This window comes from Athene noctua, chromosome 5 (genome assembly GCF_965140245.1).
Source record: "Athene noctua chromosome 5, bAthNoc1.hap1.1, whole genome shotgun sequence".
Lineage (NCBI taxonomy): Eukaryota > Metazoa > Chordata > Aves > Strigiformes > Strigidae > Athene > Athene noctua.
Genome location: NC_134041.1, coordinates 5,507,841 through 5,531,020, shown reverse-complemented (window position 1 = coordinate 5,531,020; position 23,180 = coordinate 5,507,841). Strand labels below are relative to the sequence as shown.

Below are 23,180 nucleotides of genomic sequence, written 5' to 3'. Positions count from 1 at the left end.
ACCCAAAAGTCTTGATTTTTTTTTTTTTTTTAAAACTAATATCAAATTAAGTTATAGATTCCTCGTGCATTTTTGTAGCTGCCCAGGGGCTCTCAGGGGAATTTTGCAGGCTATGTGCAAGCTTGAGGAAACAGGTATGGGGCAGTTTGGGCTATAGTATGACCAAATATCTTTCCAATGGCCATTTTTGGTTTCTTCCAACACACAAAACCTGAATTTTCTCATCTTTTGACTATTATCTTAATAATAAATAATCCATGATGTTATTGCTTTCCATGGTGTTGCTTTCCTATACTTGTGCACATCCACTACTTCTGTGTTAAGATCCCAACCAGCTATAAGCATTAGAGCCACCCCTAACAGAAGGGTTTGCACTGCATATGGGTTAAGACAGTTTCAGATTCAGGGGGCATCTTCCTCACCACAAATCACTTTAGAAAACAAAGATTTAGACTCTTGTGTTGCAGTGACTGTGTAGGGCCATCCAAAAGCTCACACCAGCCTTGGAGATGGGACACTATCTTATTGGGCTGGCAAGGGAAGAAGCTGAATTGACATTTCCTTGACTTATCTGTAAGGTACGTGTTCCTCATAACACAATTTAATGATAATCCAATTTGCTGTACTGGGAAGCTTCTCCCTGGTCAGCAATCAGATGTATCAAAATTACAATTAATCACTGTGGGGAAAAAACCCTAGTTTCCTCCTCCTTTACATTAAAAGGAGGGTGCAAGCTAGACAGGAAACACACTGGTGCAATAGGGCTTGATTGACTTTAATGTGGAAACAGTTGCACCATTTAGTATGTTCTCTTGTCAGAAAACTGGGAATTTGTTTCCAAAAGGGCAAAGGCCTCTGGGATGTGTCCTGATTCTTTGTGATTTGACCTGTGCTGTTGTCAATGATTTACTGCAGCGTTCTGGAGTCCGGTCGGCTCCGTGCTTCTTCTAGCAGTGCTTGCCCCACAGCATCCTGAAGCCTAAGGCTTTTGTATGCAGCTGATCTATAGCAAACATTTACATATGGAAAAACAATGCAGTGGAGCCTGTGTCAGTTTTCTCCTTTGATTCTGTCTATATGTTTGCTGGCTTTAACCGCACGTCAGGCCACGGCTACAGCACGCAGGGAGCTCCAGGCATTGCCTTCCCAGAGGTAAGTCCGTTCCCCCCACCCAACTTTACATACAGAAATTACAGGCAAGTCAGTCAGCCCATCAATTTTGTCCTGACTTGAGGCACACTGTGCTCTCTGTAAACAGCTCCCAGGGAAAAAAAAAATATATTGGCAGTTGTCCAAAGCCCACGCTAGGCATCATAACTCCTTCTTATATGAACTGTTTGCACAATGGTTTTTATTTTACAGATGGCTATTAAGCCTTCTTAAACTTTCTTACCAAAATTACCATACTTGGTTTGGGCACTTGAAATTAATTCCTTATACAGGATGACTTACAAGTGAATATTTTTCATATTCTTTTTCATTACAATTACTTTGCGTTTGACAATGTGAAGTTAACAAGTACATGTGAATAACCCAATTTTCAAACCAAGCCAGATCTTCATACCTCTTTTTTTTTTTTCTTTTTTTTTTTTTTTCCCCTGAACGATATTATTAACCCATACGAGTGTCACTTAGGCTTTGAAGGAAGGGAATAAACAAGCCACTTTTTTTCTAAAGCTATAATGCCATGATAGGAAAATGGTTTGATTTTTTTTCTTCAGCTATTAATTTCAGGCTTGTTCTAAAGGCAAATATGATTTAGAAGGATCAAAAAAAGGTATCAGTGATAATTGGAACATGGAGACAAGGAGAAGACGGAACAGAAAAAAAAAATGTGGTAGTGATACACTTAATTATGAAGGCTTATTCCGATAATCCCTTTTGAAAATGAACAAAGCCAAGATTTTTGATGTTTGATGAACTTATCAAACAAGGCAGAATAATGAAGAGGTAAATGTAAAATCCAATCGAAGGTGAGCCAATTAAGTACTTTGTGAAGTGCTGAAGGATACAGCCCACAAATCCTCATGTCAGAGCAAAAAGGCATCAATACATGCATGTCCTCCAGCTCTGTGTTTGTCTTCAGGCTCCTGTTGTTTTTGTGGAGACACGGTGGGTTTTTATCTCACGCACTGATCTGCATCCACAGGCTCCCTTGCTGAGCTGTCGTGGCTTTCATTTAGTAAGTCTCTTCTACAGCCTCTGATGAATCCCCAATGCGCGCCGTACCTCTGCTAATTATCAATATTTCTCTTTGGACTGCAATCTAATAAATAAAACAGACTGCTCATTAGTTAATCACAAAAATAATAACAATGTTTTGGCTCACGATAACCCCTCAGAATGCTTTGAAGGCTGTGGCAAACAGAGTGGTACTGACATGCCACAGATTGCTCCTCAAGACAAAGAGACACATTATACAAATAAAGACTGTAAGAGTAGGGACAGAAATAGAGATCATAACGACTGGGCTGGGAGGCAAGAGAAGTATTTTCTTGCCATTGTATAGTGATATTCACTGTATGTGCAGAGAGCCTGATCCAAGGGCCACTGCAATACAGTACTCTTGCCACTTTCTGCTTTTATACTTTAGTCAGTCGCATCTTCTCTCAAAATTTATGCATTTCCTTTTAGAAATACCAACAAATTCCCAGAGTTGACATGGCTTTGTACCTTGCCTTCTCAGCACGGTTGGTGCAGCCATTCCCATCACTCTGCAAAGCCCATGGGAATCAGACCTTGATTTCATACTTGTCTGGAAAAATACTGACCAAGAGTTCACAGTGGTTTTAAAAAAAGTGAAATCAATAGATTTCTGAATAGGTACAAGGTGATAAACATTACTACTCCTGGAGTTTGTGATGTGCTTCTGAGAAGAAAGCCAAAAAAGAAGCCTTTCCTTAACACTTGTCTCTTCTGGATATTCCTTCTGTTTACTCAGTGTGTTTGGTTTTATATATATATATGATGCACATCTATTTTACTGCATATGATGTACATATATTTTATTGCAATCTACATATTGGAAAGGGGTAGTATCTCTTGGAAGAGCAGGAAACCCAAGACAAAATCCTCAGGTCCTGCAACTGCTACCCCTGACCAGTTCTGATGGTGAGATACTCAGACAGGGCATCCTGGGTAGACAGCAACTCCTGCTAAGGGATGCTTCTCATTTCCTACAAAATAAGTTCCTGGTGGAAAAACACACACAGAGAGCATTTTCTCCCCACTAGCCTCCAGCCCTTCTTAAAACAAAACTTCAAAGACCTTAGACCCCCTCGCTCTTCCCCTCCTTAGGAGAAGCAGCAGAGATGTTAATTCTCCAGCTCCTGTCGACTGTCAGCTGAGCCAGTGGTCAGAATGGACTGATTGCTTTCCTTGCCAAGAGAAAAAAGTAAGACTCCACTATAATGTATTCATTTATCTTCAGATGTGTCTGTGATGAGGATGTGCACACATTAATTATATATATTATACATATTCATCATTCTGAAGCATCCAGTAAACTCATCCAAATATGATGGAGCTGCTCTTCTGCTAGAGAGGCTCTTACCCTGGTGTAAACTGGGGAATAAATTCGTTTAATGCAGCAGAACAGCAAAATGAAAAAGCAAGGAAAACAGTGGAAGGATCAGGCCAGAATATTTGCCCAAGACTTTCTCCTTTTTCTATCTCAGATTTAATTAACTATCCCCTGATTCTTAATGCAAATATTCCAAGAAAAAGACATTAGAAGCAGCCTTCATTCATCAGCTCCTGTTCTCAAATTTTTATATCATTTCACATATGTCTTCATAATTCAAGAATTTATTTTCAAATACCTGGCATAATTTTGCTTTCTACTAAGTTTATATCCCTGCATTTTTTGTTCCTGTGCTTATAGTCAGTAAATGATTTGGCTCTTCTCTCTTTCCCCTTTTTTTTTTTTTTTTTTCCTTCCTAGTTTAAAGAGCAGCAATTCTCATTAATAATCCATCAGAAATGTTGCAGGATCAGTGTTGTAATTAGTGTCTGTGTCCATCTGAGCCTGTTACATTCCAGGACAAAGCATGTGCAACTGGAAAAATTCCATATTATTTCCAAGGTATAAAACAGAGAAGAGATTTTTAAAATCACTCATTCCAGCCCCCGTTAAATTCTCTTGTATGAACTTCAGGCAAATCTCCTGAAGCCCCACCTCCCTGCTGACTCTCCTTCTCCATTTGTCATGTACAAAGTCTTTGGGCCATTCAAAAAAATAATAATATAGATGAAAGTGATAGTTTTAATTGCTTTATAGCCTGTCGAGGTGACGCCTCTGGTGGACACAAGTTAGGTGTTGTTGGTATTTTTCTCTCGTGCGGATCAGCACCGGTACCGGAGGCTGGTGCAGCCGGCGGCGTTCGCGGGGCAGCGGTGTGCAGGGCACCTCTGGGGAGAGCAAGCTTGTCGTGCTGAGACAACGTGCACTGGACTCCCCGGCTGTGGGAAGGACTTTCGGTGTGAGGAAACAGGTGAGTGAACCAGGCACAAAATCCTGCCAAAGTTATTTTGGTCCTGGGTGGACGGGGTGATATCAGTCCCCTGCCACAGGCAGAGGTTTGTCAGAATCACAGAATCATCTAGGTTGGAAAGGGCCTTGAAGATCATCCAGTCCAACTGTTCACCTAGCACTGACAGTTCCCATATACACCAGATCCTCAAGCACTAAATTGACTCGACTCTTGAACCCCTCCAGGGATGGGGACTCCACCACCTCCCTGGGCAGCCCATTCCAACACCCAACAACCCCTTCTGTAAAGAAATGCTCCCTAATATCTAGTCTGAACTCTCCCTGGCACAACTTGAGGCCATTACCTCTTGTCCTGTCATTTACTACTTGGTTAAAGAGGCTCAAACCCAGCTCTCTGCACCCTCCTTTCAGGTAGTTGTAGAGGGTGATGAGGTCTCCCCTCAGCCTCCTCTTCTCCAGACTGAACCCCCCCAGTTCCCCCAGCCGCTCCCCAGCAGGCCTGTGCTCCAGACCCTGCCCCAGCTCCGTTGCCCTTCTCTGGCCACGCTCAAGTCATTCAATGGCCTTTTTGGGGTGAGGGGCCCAAAACTGAACCCACTCATAGAGGTGCAGCCTCACCAGTGCCGAGCCCAGGGCTCAGATCCCTTCCCTGTCCCTGCTGGCCACGCTATTGCTGACACAAGCCAGGATGCCACTGGCCTTCTTGGCCACCTGGGCACACTGCTGGCTCATATTCAGCCAGCTGTCAATCACCCCCCCCCAGGTCCTTCTCTGACTGGCAGCCAGCAGGATGGTGAACTGGTGCAAGAGAAAGCAGGAAATTTCCCAATCTTTGCTTTTTTCCCCACTATTACAGAAATCCATCCACGTTACACTTAAGATTTGGATAGAAAAGAAGGCTGTGTGACATGGAAAAGGTTAATTTTTCAGTGGAACAAAGACAGTAGAAATATTCTGCTCCAACTGCTGTGCTACACACTCACACTCCCCTCTATGGGCACCACCGCTCCCACAACGCACCACTTTCTCCCCCTGCAAAAGACATAGTTCAATCAGGAATCCAACTAGCAATCTGTTGGGGTGATTTATTTATTTTTAGCCATCCCCAGCTCTGAAGATTGGAATATAATACGGCTGTTCTCTGAAAGTTTGACTAGCCTTGACAGATTTTTGTTTTTACACAAATGGCTCAAACTCCCATCTTGAGCATTTAATGAAAATCCCGTTGAAATCTGGAAATACTGTGACCAGGTCTTCATGTCTCCATTGAGGCAAGCGCAGGAGTACCAGTTCCCTCCTGTCATGAATGTCATGTCAAGGGTTTTTCCTCGCTTCCCAGAAGCAAAAGCACTTTCAAGTTGCCCTTCCTGCAAACATCCATTCTTGCCATAATTATTGCAATAAACTCCCCAAATACCTCCTGCAATGGGAAGAGGCAAAATTGCACTTATAACCAGACAGAGCTGACTTCCCTAAGCCAAGTGGAGGAGCGATTGCTTCCTGTGGCTCCCTTCCAAAAGCATGATAATAGGTAATAAAATCAGGCCAGTGAGATGACCTCTACTTGATTCCCATCCCATGGGAGCCCAAAGGAGCAGCCGTCTTGGACTATGAGTTGTGCTTACTCCAGGTTGCAAAGGAAAATCTCCACCACAAGGAGCTGGAAAAAGCAAGTTCCCAATGGAAGAGTGCTGTGTTTAACACCCAGCGTGACTTCTTGTGGCCCTGACATATGGGTGGAAACCAACACAATCATTGTGAGCTGACAGGTTTTCTGAAGGGCGGGTAAGTGAGTGCTTGTACCTGCGCATTGTAGGTCGCTGTATTAAACGGCATCTTGTGTGCAATGGAGAGTCAGACTGCAGAGATGGGTCTGATGAGGAGAACTGTGAGGATGAAGATATCGAAAGCCCGTGTGAACATCTGTTCCCAATCCCAGGGTCTGAAAAAGCTGCCCAAGGGTGAGTAATTAATCAATAGCTGCTACTCTCAGAATCAAAACTGGATTCAGGATTTCATATTGCTCTTCCTTAGTGATAGCAGTGCTCCATGAATTGATAGGGTGCTGTACAAACCCCAAGGAGAGCTACTGTCCCATCCGGCCATCGGTAGCAATGAGGGAGGCAGGCTGGAGGATTCTTCCCAGCTTTTATTTCAAATTCTGTCTTGAATTTACTATCTGACCTTGGTCTCTCTCAGCCACTCTGTACTTTAGTACAGAGACACTTTAGAGTGTCCTTTAGACACTTCAGAGGTGTTCTGTTTACACTCATGTAAAAATATAACCCAGTTCTCCGAGTCCAGTTACCTTACAACTTTCTCCAGTTGATTAAAGCAATATATTCAAGCAAACAGTAGACTTCGAAGATGCAGCATCCTGGTGGTGTTCATCCTTAAGGGGAAGATTTAACTCCAGGATTTAGGGCTACAGAGCACAGATTTAAGGCAGAGAGCCTGAGCTCCACATGAATATAAGCAGGGTAAATACACCTATCCATGAAAAAGTTTTACTGCGTTCAGTTTCAAATTCTGGTTAGATGAAACATGGAAAAGAGGAATCCTGAATGAGTTTAAAGTTGAATTGTCTGTTGTGACATTCTTGTTTTAAATCTTGTGTTTAAGCCCAGACACTGCTTAGTTTCACCTGGAAAACATGGGCTACAGTATGAGAATGTAGTCAGACATTAGATAACTTTCCCATTACCTTGATCCAACACCCTCTAGAGTCCACAAAATAAATGGCTCTCTGGCCCACAGCCTGGGAGAGTCCATCAAAAGTTTTTCAAGACATATATTAATTTTCACCAAGCACCCCATTTAATACCAGTCTCTGATGTGTTTCTCCCACAGAAGACAGAAAAGCAATAGCATTTACCATCGTAGTCTTAAAGATGATTCCCTGTTGTGAGGAGCAATGCTGCTGTCTAGTTTGAATAATGCTTTCACTTTGGGCCATGGAATTACAGGGAATATTAAGTAATGGGCAGGATTTCAGAGGGCAGCAAATGTGATGGCTGGAGAGCAAGAAGAAAGAAACGTAAGGAAATAATAAGTGAGAGACTTGGCAAAGCACAAGCAGACTGCAAGTCCAGGGAGGGTGCCAACTCCCCTGAGAAATGGGACCATTATTAGAAGGAAGGAGATGAAATTAAGGTAGAAAACAATTACAGGCCAGGAAACACACTCTGACAGTGAGATGCATTAAGCTTAAGGGGAACCTTGAGGAGTTCCAGGACTTTAGGACCTTCATAACTATACTTGCTGGGATGGACTGAACAACTTAACTGATTTCTTCCTAGCATATGAGTCCAAACCAGTATCTTGGAAATAAAATGGCTGTTTGTCTCCTGTTAGCTTTGGGAAGGAGACACCAAGAAGATAACAAACCCAACCCTTTGATTCTAGGTGCTAGCCAAATTCAAAGTCAGTGACCTGAGGACAGGCAACCTGTAGAGTCAGGAGAACAGAAACTGTGACAGAGACTGTTGGGGCAATAAAACAGGAGCTATGGATAACCTTCTGAATGCTACTTCACAGAATCACAGAATCATTCAGGTTGGAAAAGACCCTTGGGATCACTGAGTCCAACCCTCAGCCCGACTCTACAAAGTTCTCCCCTACACCATATCCCCCAACATCTCATCTGAACGACCCTTAAACACACCCAGGGATGGGGACTCCAGCCCCTCCCTGGGCAGCCTGTTCCACTCTCTGACCACTCTTTCTGTGAAAAACTTTTTCCTAATGTCCTAATGTATCTTCTTTCCAAGATACAACATCCTAACAGAGGAAGCGAGCCAGTATATATATGATCCTAATTATTTTGGAGGCCACTGTGAGTATGTGTACAATGGAGAGTGGCGGGAGCTGAAGTACGATGCTGCATGTGAACATCTGTACTACGGGGACGATGAGAAGTATTTCCGCAAACCTTACAACTTTCACATATACCAATTCCTAGTAAGTTCTTCGGATGGTCAAATTTAGCAATGTTTTCCCAGCTAAAAGCTAAACTTCCTATAAAGATATCAGGTACATTTTATCATTCACTATAGGCTGTCTTTCAAGCAACCTTTCTCCAGCTGTCCCCAAGACAACAAGCAATCGATGATATAAATGCTGGTTTATGGCACATCAAGGAACTAATGTGCTTTATCACCCAGGCATTGCCACTGTTTACTCTTGCCTAGTCAGAGCCAAGGGAAATGGGTTTTCTCTAAATTCTGCTATTAATGAGCTGTAGAGCTCGCACAAGCCACTTGCCTCTCTAGGGATGAAGCTGGCCATGTGTAAAACAGGAGGAATGCTCCCAATTCAATATCTGAAAGCATTTTAAGTCTGTGGCATGGCTACAAGGGACATAAATCCAAATTCCGAGCAAGACAAGAGATTCTGAAAGCCACTACCATGTATCACAATGTCTATACTCTGTGAGGCCACGTCTGATGTTGGAGACTGAACTAAGTAGAACAAGGATTCAACCCACATCATAAGTGGAGCCTTGGCCACACTGTTAAACATTTATCATGCTTTCTGGAATGAATGAATGAATGAATGAATGCACATTATTCCAGGGGAATATTGCAGCCACAGGCTTAATGCAAGTGGCTTTTGTGTCCTCTCAGCAGGCAGAGTGCCCTGGGCCCCTTAGTCCCTGGTTGGAACCCAGGCAGACCTACCACATGGACCACTCCACGTCTACTGCTAGCAGTGGAAGGACATATGCACCATGGTCAGGTGCCAAGGAACACCTGAGCATGCTCCATATGCATCTTGACTTAAGACTGAGTCTAACCGCTGGGGTCTAGAAAATCATTCATGATTATGTGAGATTTTTCTTTCAGTTTTGGTCATTTAGCTGGCTTTTTACAGAGATGGCAAATAGCACAGCCTGGATTCAGCAAGGCTGCTCGATTCCACATGCCAGCAAAGTAGAGCTGTCAAGGGAAAGGTCACTTCTCTAAAACAGGGGAAACAATGTTTGTTTTCCAGCGTTGCCTTTGCAAGTGGCTGGATCTCGGCTGTTGAATTTTTTTCCTAAATAAATTCATCCGGAAGCAGGCTGGAGAGAAAAAAAATCAGTCCAAATTGTGATGATTTGGCAGAGCTGTAAGGAACTAGAAGGAGAGTTTTGTAATGGGAAGTGTCAAACTAGCTTAATGGGTACCATTACCAGCTCTGGCTGTAATAGTACTGCTTTGAATGGCTAAATACAAACCTTTCCCCTGCCTGGCAATGGATGAAGCAAAATGCATGGGTTTATCCACACTTCTCACATATTTCCAAGTGGAATGGCACGTGACTTAATTCTTTATTCCACATTCACTGAAGTCAATATCGGTGTTGTCAGGAGTATCACAGGCTTCAACAGAGGCACCATCAGCTCCTTAAAGAAACAGAGATTAAAAAGGAAGGAAGTACCTGATAAATTAATGTCTGCTCCTTTCACTTTAGGCTCACGCTGATTCTGGATTCGCTTTTGAGTTTTATGATGATTCAAAGGATCTGCTTGATGCCCTTAAAAGTGATAAATCCAAAACAATAGGCTTTACCATTGGAATTAGGCCTGAAGAATCACCTTTCCAGTTAGAACTGGGCTTAACTTTATCAGGTGGCAAAGGATCCCTGAAGAATTTCACGCAATACACTGCAAAGGTAAAAAAAGAACAGAATCAGTGATGCATATGCTCCAGTCGTGTCATCTGTTTATCGCATGGTCTGGCTGTAACTTATGTCAGTTTATTCTCTCAACTGCATTTTTTAACACACAGTAATTGTACCTTAATTTGTTCATGTAATTGCAAATGTATGATCATTGGTAATTCTGTTTGTTGTTCTTACTATATTTTAGCAAACAGGGAGCAGGAATAAAATTGAATTACGAAGTACCACAACACATGTCATTTCACCCCATCCTGTTTCATGGCTACATGAAGCACATAAATAAAAAAATGCTTAAAGTGACGATGAGGGAGGAGGAAATATCAAGATGTTGATCAAAACAGTTGTCCTCAGGGAATGATCTCTAGTAGCAAATATATCTTGTTCAAATTAATACAAGCTGCCTCATGATGGGGAAATAGCTACTTTTTATGGGAGGTTAAAATAGTGAGCTAAAAAAAGAGTACCCAGTATCAGGGTGTATTTCTCACAGTGGGTTTACATCTTGGACTAGCTATGACGACCTTTTTCCAATCTAATAACACGAGTGCTGGTATTTCCCACATTAACTGTGCCTTGTCTCCACTTCTTTTGTGGCTGCTGACAGAAAACAATAAAGAAGAATTACTTTGATGGTGGTCTGAGTTAAAATGCCCTTAAAAGCTGTTTGAAATGGGCACCATTATAGTATTTACTGTACCCTTGTCTAGACTCACATGATGTTTGCAGCCAAACGATGATCAATTATTGAAGGAATCATTTAAAGGGCTGTTCTGGTTGAACGGGAGCTTTGTCTAAGGCAATGGCTAATCTAGAAGAGGATTCATGGATCCGGTGGTATATCCAGGAAATCCTCCCTGCATCAACACTTTCCTGGCTGGGGTATCCCCCCACTGCTGGGCTGGACTGGGCTTGCCTTGAGCCCTTGTCCTGCATCACTGGTCAAGCCTGTGAAAAAAGCAAAAGGGAATAAACAGTATAGAAAGGAAACCAGAAAAAAGAAATAGCAGGAATGAAGGATGGAGGGGAATCATGTAGAACCTCATTCTGATCGTATTTGTGCGTCAATAAAGAACCCCATAGCATCCAAACCCATGGCTTTGCCTTCCACCACATACAGCACACAAGAAAGGGACACTCTAAAAAAGAATTACCACCAATTTCATTTAAAACTGGGCTTGTTTTCATGCCTTCAACATACACTGACAGTCAAGAGATTCGGGCTTTCTTCTAAAAACCTAAAGACTAGAAATTACTTTTTTTAAAAAGTGAACATTGAGTGGCAGCTCCTCTTTTCTTTATCTGCAGGAGGTTGGATTCATTAGAGGTGTGACGAAGGTGCAGACAGCTCGTTTCAAGATGAGAAGGGACAACATTGTTTTGGATGAAGATGTGCTGCTCTCCTTGCAGGAGCTTCCAGACACCTACAACTATGGCATGTATGCCAAATTCATCAACGACTACGGCACCCATTTCATGACATCTGGCACTATGGGAGGTGTCTTTGAGTATATCGTTGTCATTAACAAGGAGGAAATGAGAAGAAAAGGTTAGAAAATTGCAAGATACTCTCTGTTTGCAACTGTCTGCTCTACACTGGGTATTTCCAACCTGGTGACCACGGGGTGGATCCAATCCACCAGAATAATACATCTGGCTCTGGCTGCTCCTCACAGCCACCATCTCCCTGGGCCCTGGGAGGGTGGGTACTCATCGGCACCTCTTTGCTGAGCTGGCTGGCACGTCCCATCACATGATAGACACATACTCGTCACAAGCCCCCAAATGAACTGTGGGGGTAGGGCAGAGGTATCTGCATGTTGTTCACAAGATGGCACTACTGGCCACATAGCAGGGGATAAGCTTGAGTGTCACAAAATGTGCTTCCTGATCTAATTTTGGAAGAATCCAGGTGAGATTTTGGTAGTTTAGGAAGGAACCTGAGCATCTTTTTCTCCCTTTCTTTCAGTGTCACATTGCTAGACTTCTCTAAACTCCTCCTATTTCTTATACTCTTTGTTCTGGCCATTCTCATGAACGCTCAAGGACTGCAAACTGACGCAGAGTAAAGAAAGATAGCCCGCTCATGTTTTAGCCTCTTAATAGTGAGGGTCTCAATTTTCTGTAAAAGGAAGTAATAGCGCATTGCACTTGGCAATGCCTCTGCCACTTTACTCTGGTTAGTGTCATATCTGAAGACTAACAGACCTGTGTTAGCTCCAGTTCTCAACAAATTAGAGTGTATGAGGCTGGAGAGCCATACCTCTAAATCTCAGTTACATAAAATATCCACTCCAGATGTCCAGAGTGCAAGAACAGCCATTACTGGTGAGCCAAAGCATAACATTTTTCCTAATCAAAAACATAAGATGCAGAACAATAATATGGTGTTTAGTACACTAACCATACTGTCAAGTTTTGTAAAGGTGTCGACAATGCAATAGATCCCACTTCCCCTAAGGACCATCACCCCACTCTTCTGAAGATAATGCTGTCTTGGTAACTCCAGGCTGGACATTCATGCAAAAGAAAATTGTGATCTTGGACAACAGGTGCAAATTGCTGTAATTTCATTAATTTCCATGGTTCTGCCCCAAATTTTGCCTCTATTCTGAAAGTATTTGATACCATCAGCACTAGGATAACTATACACTCCATACTGAGTGTCAACCACGCCAATTTTTCCACAAGAAATTACTGATTGCGAGAATTTTCATCAAGTTCCTGAACTACTAATGTTTGGAAACACGATACTTACTCACTTTGAAGAGTGAGTGATATAGAAGCGAACAAGATCTTGGCAAGCAAGTCTTCAGGAAGCAGACTGCCAATTTCAGAGGAAGAATGAATCAAGAGCATGTGGAGGGAGGCTATTTTTTTGCCTTATCTTGTGCTTGCTGTATGTATAAGGATGAGATTTACTGCTATGAGATGCCTTATCTTAGGAAAGAAGGATGTTGAAGTTCAGCAAAAGACAAAAATGTGCCCCAGTGGAGATGTAATTTTCATTCTAATATAGCACACTTCTGTAATATTTTCATCGAACCCAGACTCTGCTAGGAAGTCCACAATTCCCAAGTCAGCACTGTGCTACGTCACACAACACAGATGCAGAAGGTCCCACCTGCAGTGGCTGATATACCACCAGCTAAAAGCATATAGTGAAAAAAAAAAAAAAAGATTTTTCTAATGGCAATCACAGCCATGCTTGAAGGCTGTGTTTGCAAAGGGATTACCTGCCTTCCCTGAGGAATGGTCAGGATCAGGATATAAGCACTCAAGTCTTAAAATTAGAGCTTCGTAAGATGAGTTTGAGGCTCTGCAGATACCTGCAGATGTACTGCTGAGTCCCGTCAGGGCTGAGTGGCATGGCACCTGCTTTAGACTAACCACTGCCTCCTGAGAGCCCGCCTAGTCCATGAGGCTACATGTTAAATGCTCTGGAAGAGAAAACACTCCTTTTTTATAGACCAGTGACTAAAGCACACACCCAGGAAAAAGATTTCTAGGCTGAGTCCTTCCTAAATGAAAGACAGCTTGAGCAATTGCTGAGCATCTAGCTAGACATAGGCATGAGCTGGACTTTAAGCATCTAGGAAACCTGAATTTTGAAAATGAAGTCACTTTCTGGGTTTAGATACCCAGGAACAGACTGCAAGTCACCGGTGCAGAGCTTAGGACTGCCGTTTTGCTGTCAGACCCATTTCTAGCTTTCAGGCTGCAAGGGCTTGTATTGGATGTGGTCATGAGTGAAATAAATACATACGTCAGAATGAGGTCCCTTGTCGCTCTGCCATCAATATTTTTCATTACTTGTTCTTAAAATAGATTGTTATGGTTCTATTATTTAGCAGAAAACAGTATAATGTGTTCACACATTGCAAGAACATTTATGGGAGAAACATTATGCACAGTAAATTAGAAAGGGTCTTCATATATTCTGATTAATTCAAAACGCAGCAGCAGTAAATCTTATCACTCGAGCACATGTAACTATCACAAATTATATCATATAAAAAAAACTATCAGGGCTCCCCCCTCAAGTGTCAATATTCTCTATGGCCACCCTTTTGCGATGATAACCACTTTTAATTTATCAAGACCCGATCTTGCTGTAACCAATAGCGAATTGTATTGACAGACCCTCGCTGAACATAATTACCTAACGGGAACCATGGCAAATCAATTAATCAGGGTGTTCCTCAAGTTTAATTTTATGGCACTCCAACACCAAGATAAGCAATCGCTCATGTTGCTTTGGGTGAATGAACTTTACCCACTGTGTTTACAACTGTTGAACAGTTTAGTACAACTAATTGAGTGCTACATATTTAATCTTTCTCAAGGGTCCAGTTTTACAACGGGATGTAATTCCCCCTGAAGTCTTGAGCATGCTTCAGCTCTCACCAGTTTGAATCCAGCACTTGTAGCCTCTTTCTCAGGATGCTGAGCACCTCCGCTGGTTGCAACCCATCAAGCCAACGAGTAGATCCATGCCCCACGCGGCTCCAGCAAGTCTCTCCTTCAGGGTGTGCAGAAGGGAACAAAACAAGAGCTACCGGTGTTCTACCAGTATTTTAAACACAAGCAAGACAAGACCCTGCTCCCAGTGCTGGGGTGAGGCAGTTCAGCAGACAACGCTCAGCCAGAGGTTCAATCTTTAGACCATTAAGCCATGATGCACAAATCCTGCTGACCTCTGTGCCTCCCTTTCAATACCGTGGTATTGATTGCCAGGCTGCTTTGTAAAACACTTTAAGGGTCTCTGACAAAAAGAACAATATAAAAGTTACCTATTACTTGCAATACCCATATTTATTGAAATCAATGGATTTTTTAACTATTAAAGAAGACAGCCTTATATTTGCAGTACACTGACACGTGTACATAAAACCAGGCTCTATGAAATATGCGCATTGCTTACCTTGGTGAAACCACCTCATTAGTTCCCTTCTCCCCTCTGCAGTTGCTTCATGGGTCTCCAGTTACATATTTTCATGATGTATGTGGCAGTGCTGGCAGCAGCAGCCCAGCAGCAGGCAGTAAGGCTTTGGCAGCTCTCAGCAGACAGACCTTTTGCAAGTTGCTACTTAGGGCGCTACTTAAGCCCCTAATACATGGGTCAGATCCTGAGTTTAGGAAAATTAGTGAGGATCTACTAATTTCAGCTGCTGTTCTCAGCTTTACCCTAGTTATGAGTTAGTCTGTAAAAATTAATGTTTTATTTTTAAATAGATCAAACAAGGAAATACATGCCTGAAGCCTTGTGTTAAGATTTTTACTTTCTTCTAATACTTTCTAAGGAAACAATTTTTACAGTAGGGACATTTCCCCGTTCACTTATTATGCGACAGACCCAATATACCCCAATAAAATATTGACTTTTCCCCTGCAAGACTAAAGGCTGTTCTCTGCTCTGAATAGCTCTTGACTTCGAAAAATGGGCCATGCAAATAAATGGACATTTTCTTCATTGATAGAAAAAAACCAAGTAGGAAAACAAACACCCTTCCACTCAGAAGGAGTCACTGATTTTACCGGTTTCCTTTCTGTTTTGCAGACATCAGCGCTGAAGAGATAAGTGCCTGTATTGGCAGGTCAATTGGCCTTACAGTCAGCGAGAGTAAACTGCATTTGGAAGCATCTGTGACATCCTCTGACTGTGCAAAGAAAGGATTTTTGAAAACTGGTATGACAGCAGGGCACATGTCTGTTAAGGCATCTTGCGTCACTTCTCTTGGGCACCTGAGCATCGAGATTCAAGTAGGGTCTCACAAGGGTATGAAGGCAGGAGCTCTGGTGCCATCCCCAGCCATGACTCAGGCCCAATCGTGGGACCAAAGCAACTTTGGGTCCAAGTCTCCAGGAGTACCAACTGCTATTGAAAGAGCAAGAATTAAGGTAGCAATACCTGGATTAGAAACGTGAGTGAATAGAGGCAGTGGGGTGGCTGGAAAGCTGCAGTCCCTATAGCCGCAACAGACCGGGCATGCATAACAAGGGCAACGTGGCAACTATTAAGTGAAAACTGACTATAAAAAGTACTCAAAGGGGCTAGGAAGCCCCACATTTGTAAATCACTTAACCAGCTATAGACAGCATGATCTGCTGCCCACGTGCTAATGAGAAACCAAGGCTGGAGGTGTGCAGGCTCTTCAGGTATCACCATCTTGGAGCATTTGGGATGCTCGACTCGTCCCCAGCTGCCTTGTGATAATGTTGCCGGGCTCGCCCTGCGAGGAGGGGACGCTGAGCTCCCATCGATTTCAGGAGGCAGCATCAGAGATAGTCCCTTGCACAATTGATCTCACTTCCATTAAGCAGCTTCTAGTGTATGTGTGGAAACAGTAACTAAATAATATGGGTGTAATTCAACTTTTCAGATGCTGAGAGCAACAGTGCTATTGTGGAAGATATTATTCCCCGGATTAGAGGCGGAGATACCAGTTACAGCGGAGGGCTCTTAAACAGTTGGGATGGCAATATGTACCGTCACTGGGGAAGATCATTAAAATATAATCCTGCTGTTATTGATTTTGAGGTAAGGCTTTTCTGCAGTTGAAGAAACTCTGCCGCTATAAGGAATGAAAGTGTAGTCGAGCAGATCATTTTGTATTTTTATTGTGATCCCATCACAGAACAAGATTAAATGTAATGGGCCACTGATCTGGTAACCTCTTATTCATTTCACAATGGGGAGTACATCTCCCACCGACTGCATCCGCAGGGAGACGGACAAGGAGCTTAATGCTGGATTAGTGCTGAGTTAAGTTTCTGATGTGTCCCCAAACAGCTTTCTGATGAATGGCTCTCTGCAGTTGCATTCATCGCTATTATTCTCCCTGACGCTGTCTGCCCTCCTGTATAAGCAGGGCACTCGCAGGGGGCTGGGGAAGGAGTCTTGCCCCCATGCCAGCAAAGGCTCTGCATAGATCCCCCCTGCTTTTCACCTGCCTCAGAGCCTAGCTTCTTCAGACCATGGTGGGTATAGCTGTGAGTGCTTTCAGGAGTTTTTAGAGCAGGAGGCTCCTGGCTGCTTTGTGAGGCAAGTCCTGTCTTTATGATCCAAAAGTGGGTCTGTGGCCATAAAAATCAGCCAAACTCTACTCCTCTCTTTTATCGGATGCCCCATAAAATGGATCACTGAAGCATCCTACAGGGCTTCAGAGATGGGGAGGACATGGGTGCAAGAGGAGTGGATGGAAAGGGAGAGGAAGAGCAACCCTACCAACAAATAATGCAGGGCCAGAGACTGCAGAGGCATGAGGAGCTGGGCACAACTCCCGGGCTGTGGTCAGGAGAACCACATCTACCCCGAGATGCTACAACTGCCGGTCTGCTCTGGGAGTGCAGCTGTGAGGTCTGGGGGGAAGGAGCTTGGTCATGGCAGGGACATGTTGCCACCTCCATTCCTCTCATCTTCCTTTGAAGCACACCCACTCCTGGCTCTGACAGAAGGTGGGAGAAGGGAAAACGGAATCAGGAATTATCTGTCTTATTGGCAGGGCAAGAGGGACTCTGAAAACCTGCCCGGGCAGCACCCTGGCAGCAGAAAGCCCCAATAATGTAGAAGTGCTTTTAGTTCTAGCTGCAAGTTATTCACCTTTCTGCACAAGTTTCCATCAATTCTGGGCAGAATTTATTGCAATTTTCCAGTAAACTATGTGCTGACCTCTCTGTTGGCTGCTCCAGAGCTCAGCAGTCACTGTGCAACCGGAGCTGCCGATAAGCACTCATGTCCACTTCAGCAGCTCTTATCTGCAGCTCCCTATTATTTGTTAAACAGGCTTGTGCAAATTTGTCTAAGAGCTCTTCCCAAATCCTGGCCGATCCTCCCCACAAATTGCTCTCAGTGCACCTTGTGCAATGAGACGATGCCCAGTTCTCTGAAACCAATTTCCACCAATTCCCAACCAGGATGCACGACATACACACAGACGCATGGATGGACAAATGTGTCCTCAGACCAGCCCTAAGCTTTTAGCTTTAATATTCAGTCGAATATTAATATTCAGTTGGGCAAGTTATAATTGCAGTTGCCCACACTGGGCTATTTTCACTGGTATATAGGAACTGGATTTTGCTACTGGAAATATTACAAGCATGTTATGGCCTTAAAGCTATAGACGGCTCAGTATTATTTTGCTGCACCAAAGGATAAAATGTAGGAAGGTAAAATTCTCCATGCTCAACATTTACTGGATGGTTCACCATACGGTCACTATTAGTGGTAAACTGGCAAATGTTTTGATGACACCCACTGTCCAAAGCTCTTAACAAAACATTTTGGTTTAAAAAGGGAAAAAGCATGCAAGAATCTCTGAGACTGTGACAGCACTAAGAAATCAATCAAAAAAAAAAAAAAAAAGCAAGCTTATTGGGGTGTTTTAATTTATCATTTGAATTGGGACTGAAGCTCCAAAGCATGCTCAGAAAAGCCAATCCTGCACAAACCTTTAAGATGAGGAAGGTTTTGGAATGGTGGTTTCTCACTGGAGCCCTTCAGTCGTGGTAACACATCTGCATGACGTACATGGAGCTGTCGAGGAAGACAAATGAGTTTTCTGAGCCCCGAGTTTATCCACCAATGTCCCAGCTCTCTGACTGCAGCGTGGTAGCACCTCAGTTGACGGCCAGCTGAAATTCTCTCCACGCTATTCATCTCCCTCTTCCGCAGCTGCAGCCCATCCATGAAATTCTCCGCAGAAGCAACCTTGGCAACATGGAAACCAAACGGCAAAACCTGAAACGGGCTTTGGATGATTACTTGTTGGAGTTCAACGCCTGCCGCTGTGGACCGTGCCAGAACAACGGGGAACCCATTTTGGTGGGAGATACGTGTTTCTGCCAGTGTCGAGCAGGTTACAGAGGCCCCGCCTGCGAGCAGACTCAGCGCCAAGGTAAGACCCCGGCGTGCACCCGCAGCAGGGGAGGGTGAACACCAGCAAAGCAACAGGGTTTTCCCCTCCACAGGATTAACCAATAGCTCTTTGCACCCATGCATCCATCAAGCCATTGCTTCTGTATCGCTTTTGTTGTTACACTATCCTAAGCAGCCCCGCAAGAGACTTAAATTAGCAACTCAGGAGATTATTATAAAGAAATTAGTGGAAATGAGGATGTGTTTGAGACTTTCTGACATGCTGCAAAGAGCTGGGCTGGGGCGTGGTGGCAGCACCCTGGCAAAGCACCAAAAATGCTGTTTTAGTAAAAAATTGCCATATTGCCAAATTCCCTACCCCACCATAGGGAAATATTTTAACTAGAGGGAGGTATCTATTTTGCTGGAGCAAAAAATGTGTTTTTCCAAAGTGACAGGCTTTTATTTATGTTTTCCTTATTACTTTATATACTATCCTAAAATATTAAATGGGTGGCAAGAAAAGTCAACCTTGGAACACGCTTTTTTATTTCAAAAAAATGTCACAGTTCTCTCTGGATATTTTTGTCCTGATTTGTGATGACAAAAAAATCCAAATCTCAGCACATGAAGCTGGCAGAAAAATCCATCTTCAGAGCAGTTCTACCAGGCAGAGCTCCAGGCCCTCAACCATGTGCTCATAACTAGGGTCTCACCACTAGAAAATCAAAGCTGTGATGAGATAAGGAGTTAGAGCAGATCTGGGTAGATGGTTTGTCAAGCTGAACTCAAAAGCATTGCTTCAGTGACTGAAAAGTGGGTTTCTTTAAAAATCTCAGGTTGAGTTGTCTCCAAATCCAAGGAATATGCCTTAGATGAGGAGCTTGGAAGGCTCAGGACCTGGCCCCAGTGCAGCCCAACAAACTGGCCAGTCCTGTGCTCCCTGCTTTTAGCAACAGTGGGGACAGACACACTTCCAAGTCATGGGCAATTTTTGGTTTCAAACTTTTAGTTCCAAAACTCATTTAAGACTAAACCCGTTTTATTTTTTAAAGCATGATGTCTCAGCAGACGGGAAATCCAGCTCTCCACTCGGCACTAAGAGCACACACATCCATTTGTGCTGTCTGGATTAATAAAGTGCCCAAGCCAGGCATGAAGGCTAGTTGAGTAAATAAAAAACGACAGTAAATGACAGCCATCAAACATTCCCATCATTCAGGAGCGCCACCATAATCCATAGTATCGAACGCTCCTGACAAGTCAAGTCTGTACTGTAATGAAAAAGCCTTGAAATGACCCATCTCCAAAGGGATGGGCAGACTTTTCAAAACACCTCCACAACGTTACAAGACTTTTGTCCCTCTGCTTTGGTCAGAGGTAAGAAAGTTAGTGCAGAGAGAGCCATCAGCTGCCCTTTGGGAAAGGAAAGCCAAGTTGCAGCCTTTCAACGAGCAGAGAAGAAAAAGAAACAGCTATTGATGTCTGAAGGTGATGCTGCTTCATCTCCCCTGGCTTCAAAGCACCTCGACCTCAACAGCCATCCGTGTGCTGGGCAAGGCTTGGATGGAGCGGGGAGTCCTGCTCACAGCAGAGGTTACTGCCAGAGCCAAAATCACAAACTGCTGGTGGCATTCAGCTCAGTCTTCCTCCCCTGCTCCCCCACAAAGCACACAGACAGGCTGTCTGTAGCACTTCAGACCTGAATTTTTTTTAATCCTCTTTTTTTTTTAATGGGTTTACAGGCGGTGAGACGAACGGGCGCTGGAGCTGCTGGTCCCAGTGGGGTCCCTGCCAGTCGGGCACCGTGCAGCGCAGCCGGCAGTGCAACAACCCGGCCCCGCAGCATGGTGGGGAGCCCTGCATGGGCAGGGGTGTGCAGAGCAAAGCCTGCTGAAAGCCCACATCGCTCCCCACAGGTATGTGGTCAAGAGCAGTTTGGAGTCTGTGCTGGGCTATAAATACTCCGGGCATAATCGTGCAACAGAATTACGCTGGGGAGAGATAATTGTTAAGTATTGCATTGCCATACATATGGAGATGTGCTGGATTCGCTGCATTAAACCTGACTGCTGTCCAGACCAATTGCTCTGGCTGGTTGAACGCATGCCTGGCTGCCCCCTCACCCCACAAGATGTGATAGGAACCCCACCAGTTCACACCAGCATGGCTGGGATACAGGAGACAGTGGAGAATCCACACAGGTGGCTTTGCTGCTGGGTGACCGCGGGGCTACAATGTGTCATGAAATAAATTTACTGAAAGTGTTTACATAAGTAAGCTTGACTCGCAGAAATTTTTATATTTGCCTTTGAAAAACACATTAAAAGCTCACAATCCTTGTATTTTTATGCAGTTGGTATTGACATATGTACCACAAAACTTTTCTAAGTTGGCACTGTCAGATTTTTAAGTCCAGCATATTGGCCAGGGCTGCATTTGCAGCAAAGCCATATGCTGCTCTGCATGGGAGGAGGCTTAAGCCTAAAGATGCTGAAGCATCATTGCAATACACAAGCCCAAAATGATGAAGAATCTTAAATACATAATAAATAAATAAATAGGCTCAAACACAACCATTCAGCAGAATAGCAAAGGCTACTCCTCTTTAAGATCAGTGATGAACTGACTGTTAGCACACAGGCATTTTATCTCCCAGGCACCCAGAGGTGGAGAAGATGCTAACGGGCTGCTTGATTTAAGAGGCTTTTTTGAATGTGAGACGTAAATCTCAGCACAAGAATACACACAGTATTGAACTGTGTCCAGAGACCACAGCAAGAGCCCGCAGCTCCCTCTTCTTAATGAACTGCCACAAAAACCTGGGGTGGACGGAAGGCAAATGGCACTTTATTTTACTGTGCTTTTCATTACAAGGAAAGAAGGAGAAAAAAAAAAAAAAAAAAAAAGCCGAGAAGGAATCGAGCATTATGAAAAGCAACAACAGCAACAAAACCACAAAGCACAAAGGAGCACTTCTATATACATTTGAATGGAAAAAGTGAGTAGAAAGGAATCATGGTTTAGTGAAAGAAATTGCTCAGCTATAGCTCTGGTTCTTGGAAATGCTTGTTTTTCAACAGCGTGTCAGTGGTGATTTAGAGTCTGACACTTAGCTGATGTAAATCAGTGTCGCTCCTTTGCTGCAGCTGATTTATGCTACTTGAAGATCTGGCTCCATATTTTCTTTTGTGTGCATGTTTGCCAAAGGACAATTTTTTCACCACTTCTCTTTTGCTTGAAAACGAAACTATTGGCTGTTTTTGTATAAGAAAACCACAAACCATGTCATCTTGAACACTGAGATGTAACTGTTCTGTGAAAAAATCCCTATGATGCACACTAAAGCTGTGGCCTTTTTGCCAACTTTGCTTTTCCAGGTAAAGGTGATATTCACTCAGAGATGAATTTGCTCCCAAGGGCTTGAATCTGATGTGTTCCATGTTGGGAAAATGCAGCAGCATGAACCGCCCATACATCAGTATGAATTAGACATCCCAAAGGAATGCGAAATGTAGGATCAAAACAAGTTTTCCTATCAATGGTTTTATCACTGCTGTTTGGTGTTGGGCTGGCAGGTTATGTGGCAGACAGTGCTCTTACACCAAGGGCCAGCTTGGGTCGTAGGCAATTCTTACCTTTATACTGACTGCTTAGGACTCAGGAAAATGCTTGAAAATAAATGAGTATAATCACATTAGTTAGAAAGCCAACTATGCTTCTTTTGCGACCAGAGGGAAGAAATTAATGAAGAGAAAGATCTGATGCCTTGGAGGCAGAGGAGGGATGAGGCCTGCAGGAAAGCAACCTGCATCCTCAGCTTTTAGAGCCATTTCGAGGATAGATCACAGGCTGGAGAACCAGAAAGAAAAAAAGAACAAATCCAAGTGATTAAAGAAACTGCATGTGAAGCACCACCACGAAGCACATATAAATAAGGGCAAAAGAGCTGGGATTTGCCTGCAGTTGCTCATTCTCCACTTTGAACATTGCAGCGTTGGAGCACAGAGATGAAAGCGAGGATACATGTGGGGCACAGCTCATCGTTCACCCTGCAACCCAGGGCGATGAAATACAAACCCAAGGGCTTCCTTCAAATGCCAAAGGCAGCTCAGCAGCAGCCCCTCTCCTCCCCCTCCAGTCCCCGCTGCATCCAGGGCTCAGACA

General features: G+C 43.6%; 1 protein-coding gene across 2 annotated transcripts; it reads left to right on the top strand.

Moving 5' to 3' along the window:
- The first annotated feature begins 701 nt into the window (after positions 1-701).
- On the top strand, positions 702-21,179 carry C8A (complement C8 alpha chain). 2 transcript variants are annotated; one of them, XM_074908072.1, is made up of 11 exons: positions 702-1,152; positions 3,298-3,394; positions 4,349-4,493; positions 6,309-6,453; positions 8,263-8,452; positions 9,947-10,147; positions 11,462-11,702; positions 15,714-15,842; positions 16,537-16,694; positions 18,831-19,053; positions 20,759-21,179. In XM_074908072.1, the coding sequence occupies exons 1-11, from the start codon at positions 1,034-1,036 to the stop codon at positions 20,908-20,910; spliced, it is 1,800 nt and encodes a 599-aa protein (XP_074764173.1). In that variant the 5' UTR covers positions 702-1,033; the 3' UTR covers positions 20,911-21,179. The 2 variants fall into 2 exon arrangements, with proteins under 2 accessions (XP_074764173.1, XP_074764175.1); XM_074908074.1 differs by having other exon boundaries at positions 16,525-16,694.
- The last annotated feature ends 2,001 nt before the right edge of the window (positions 21,180-23,180 follow it).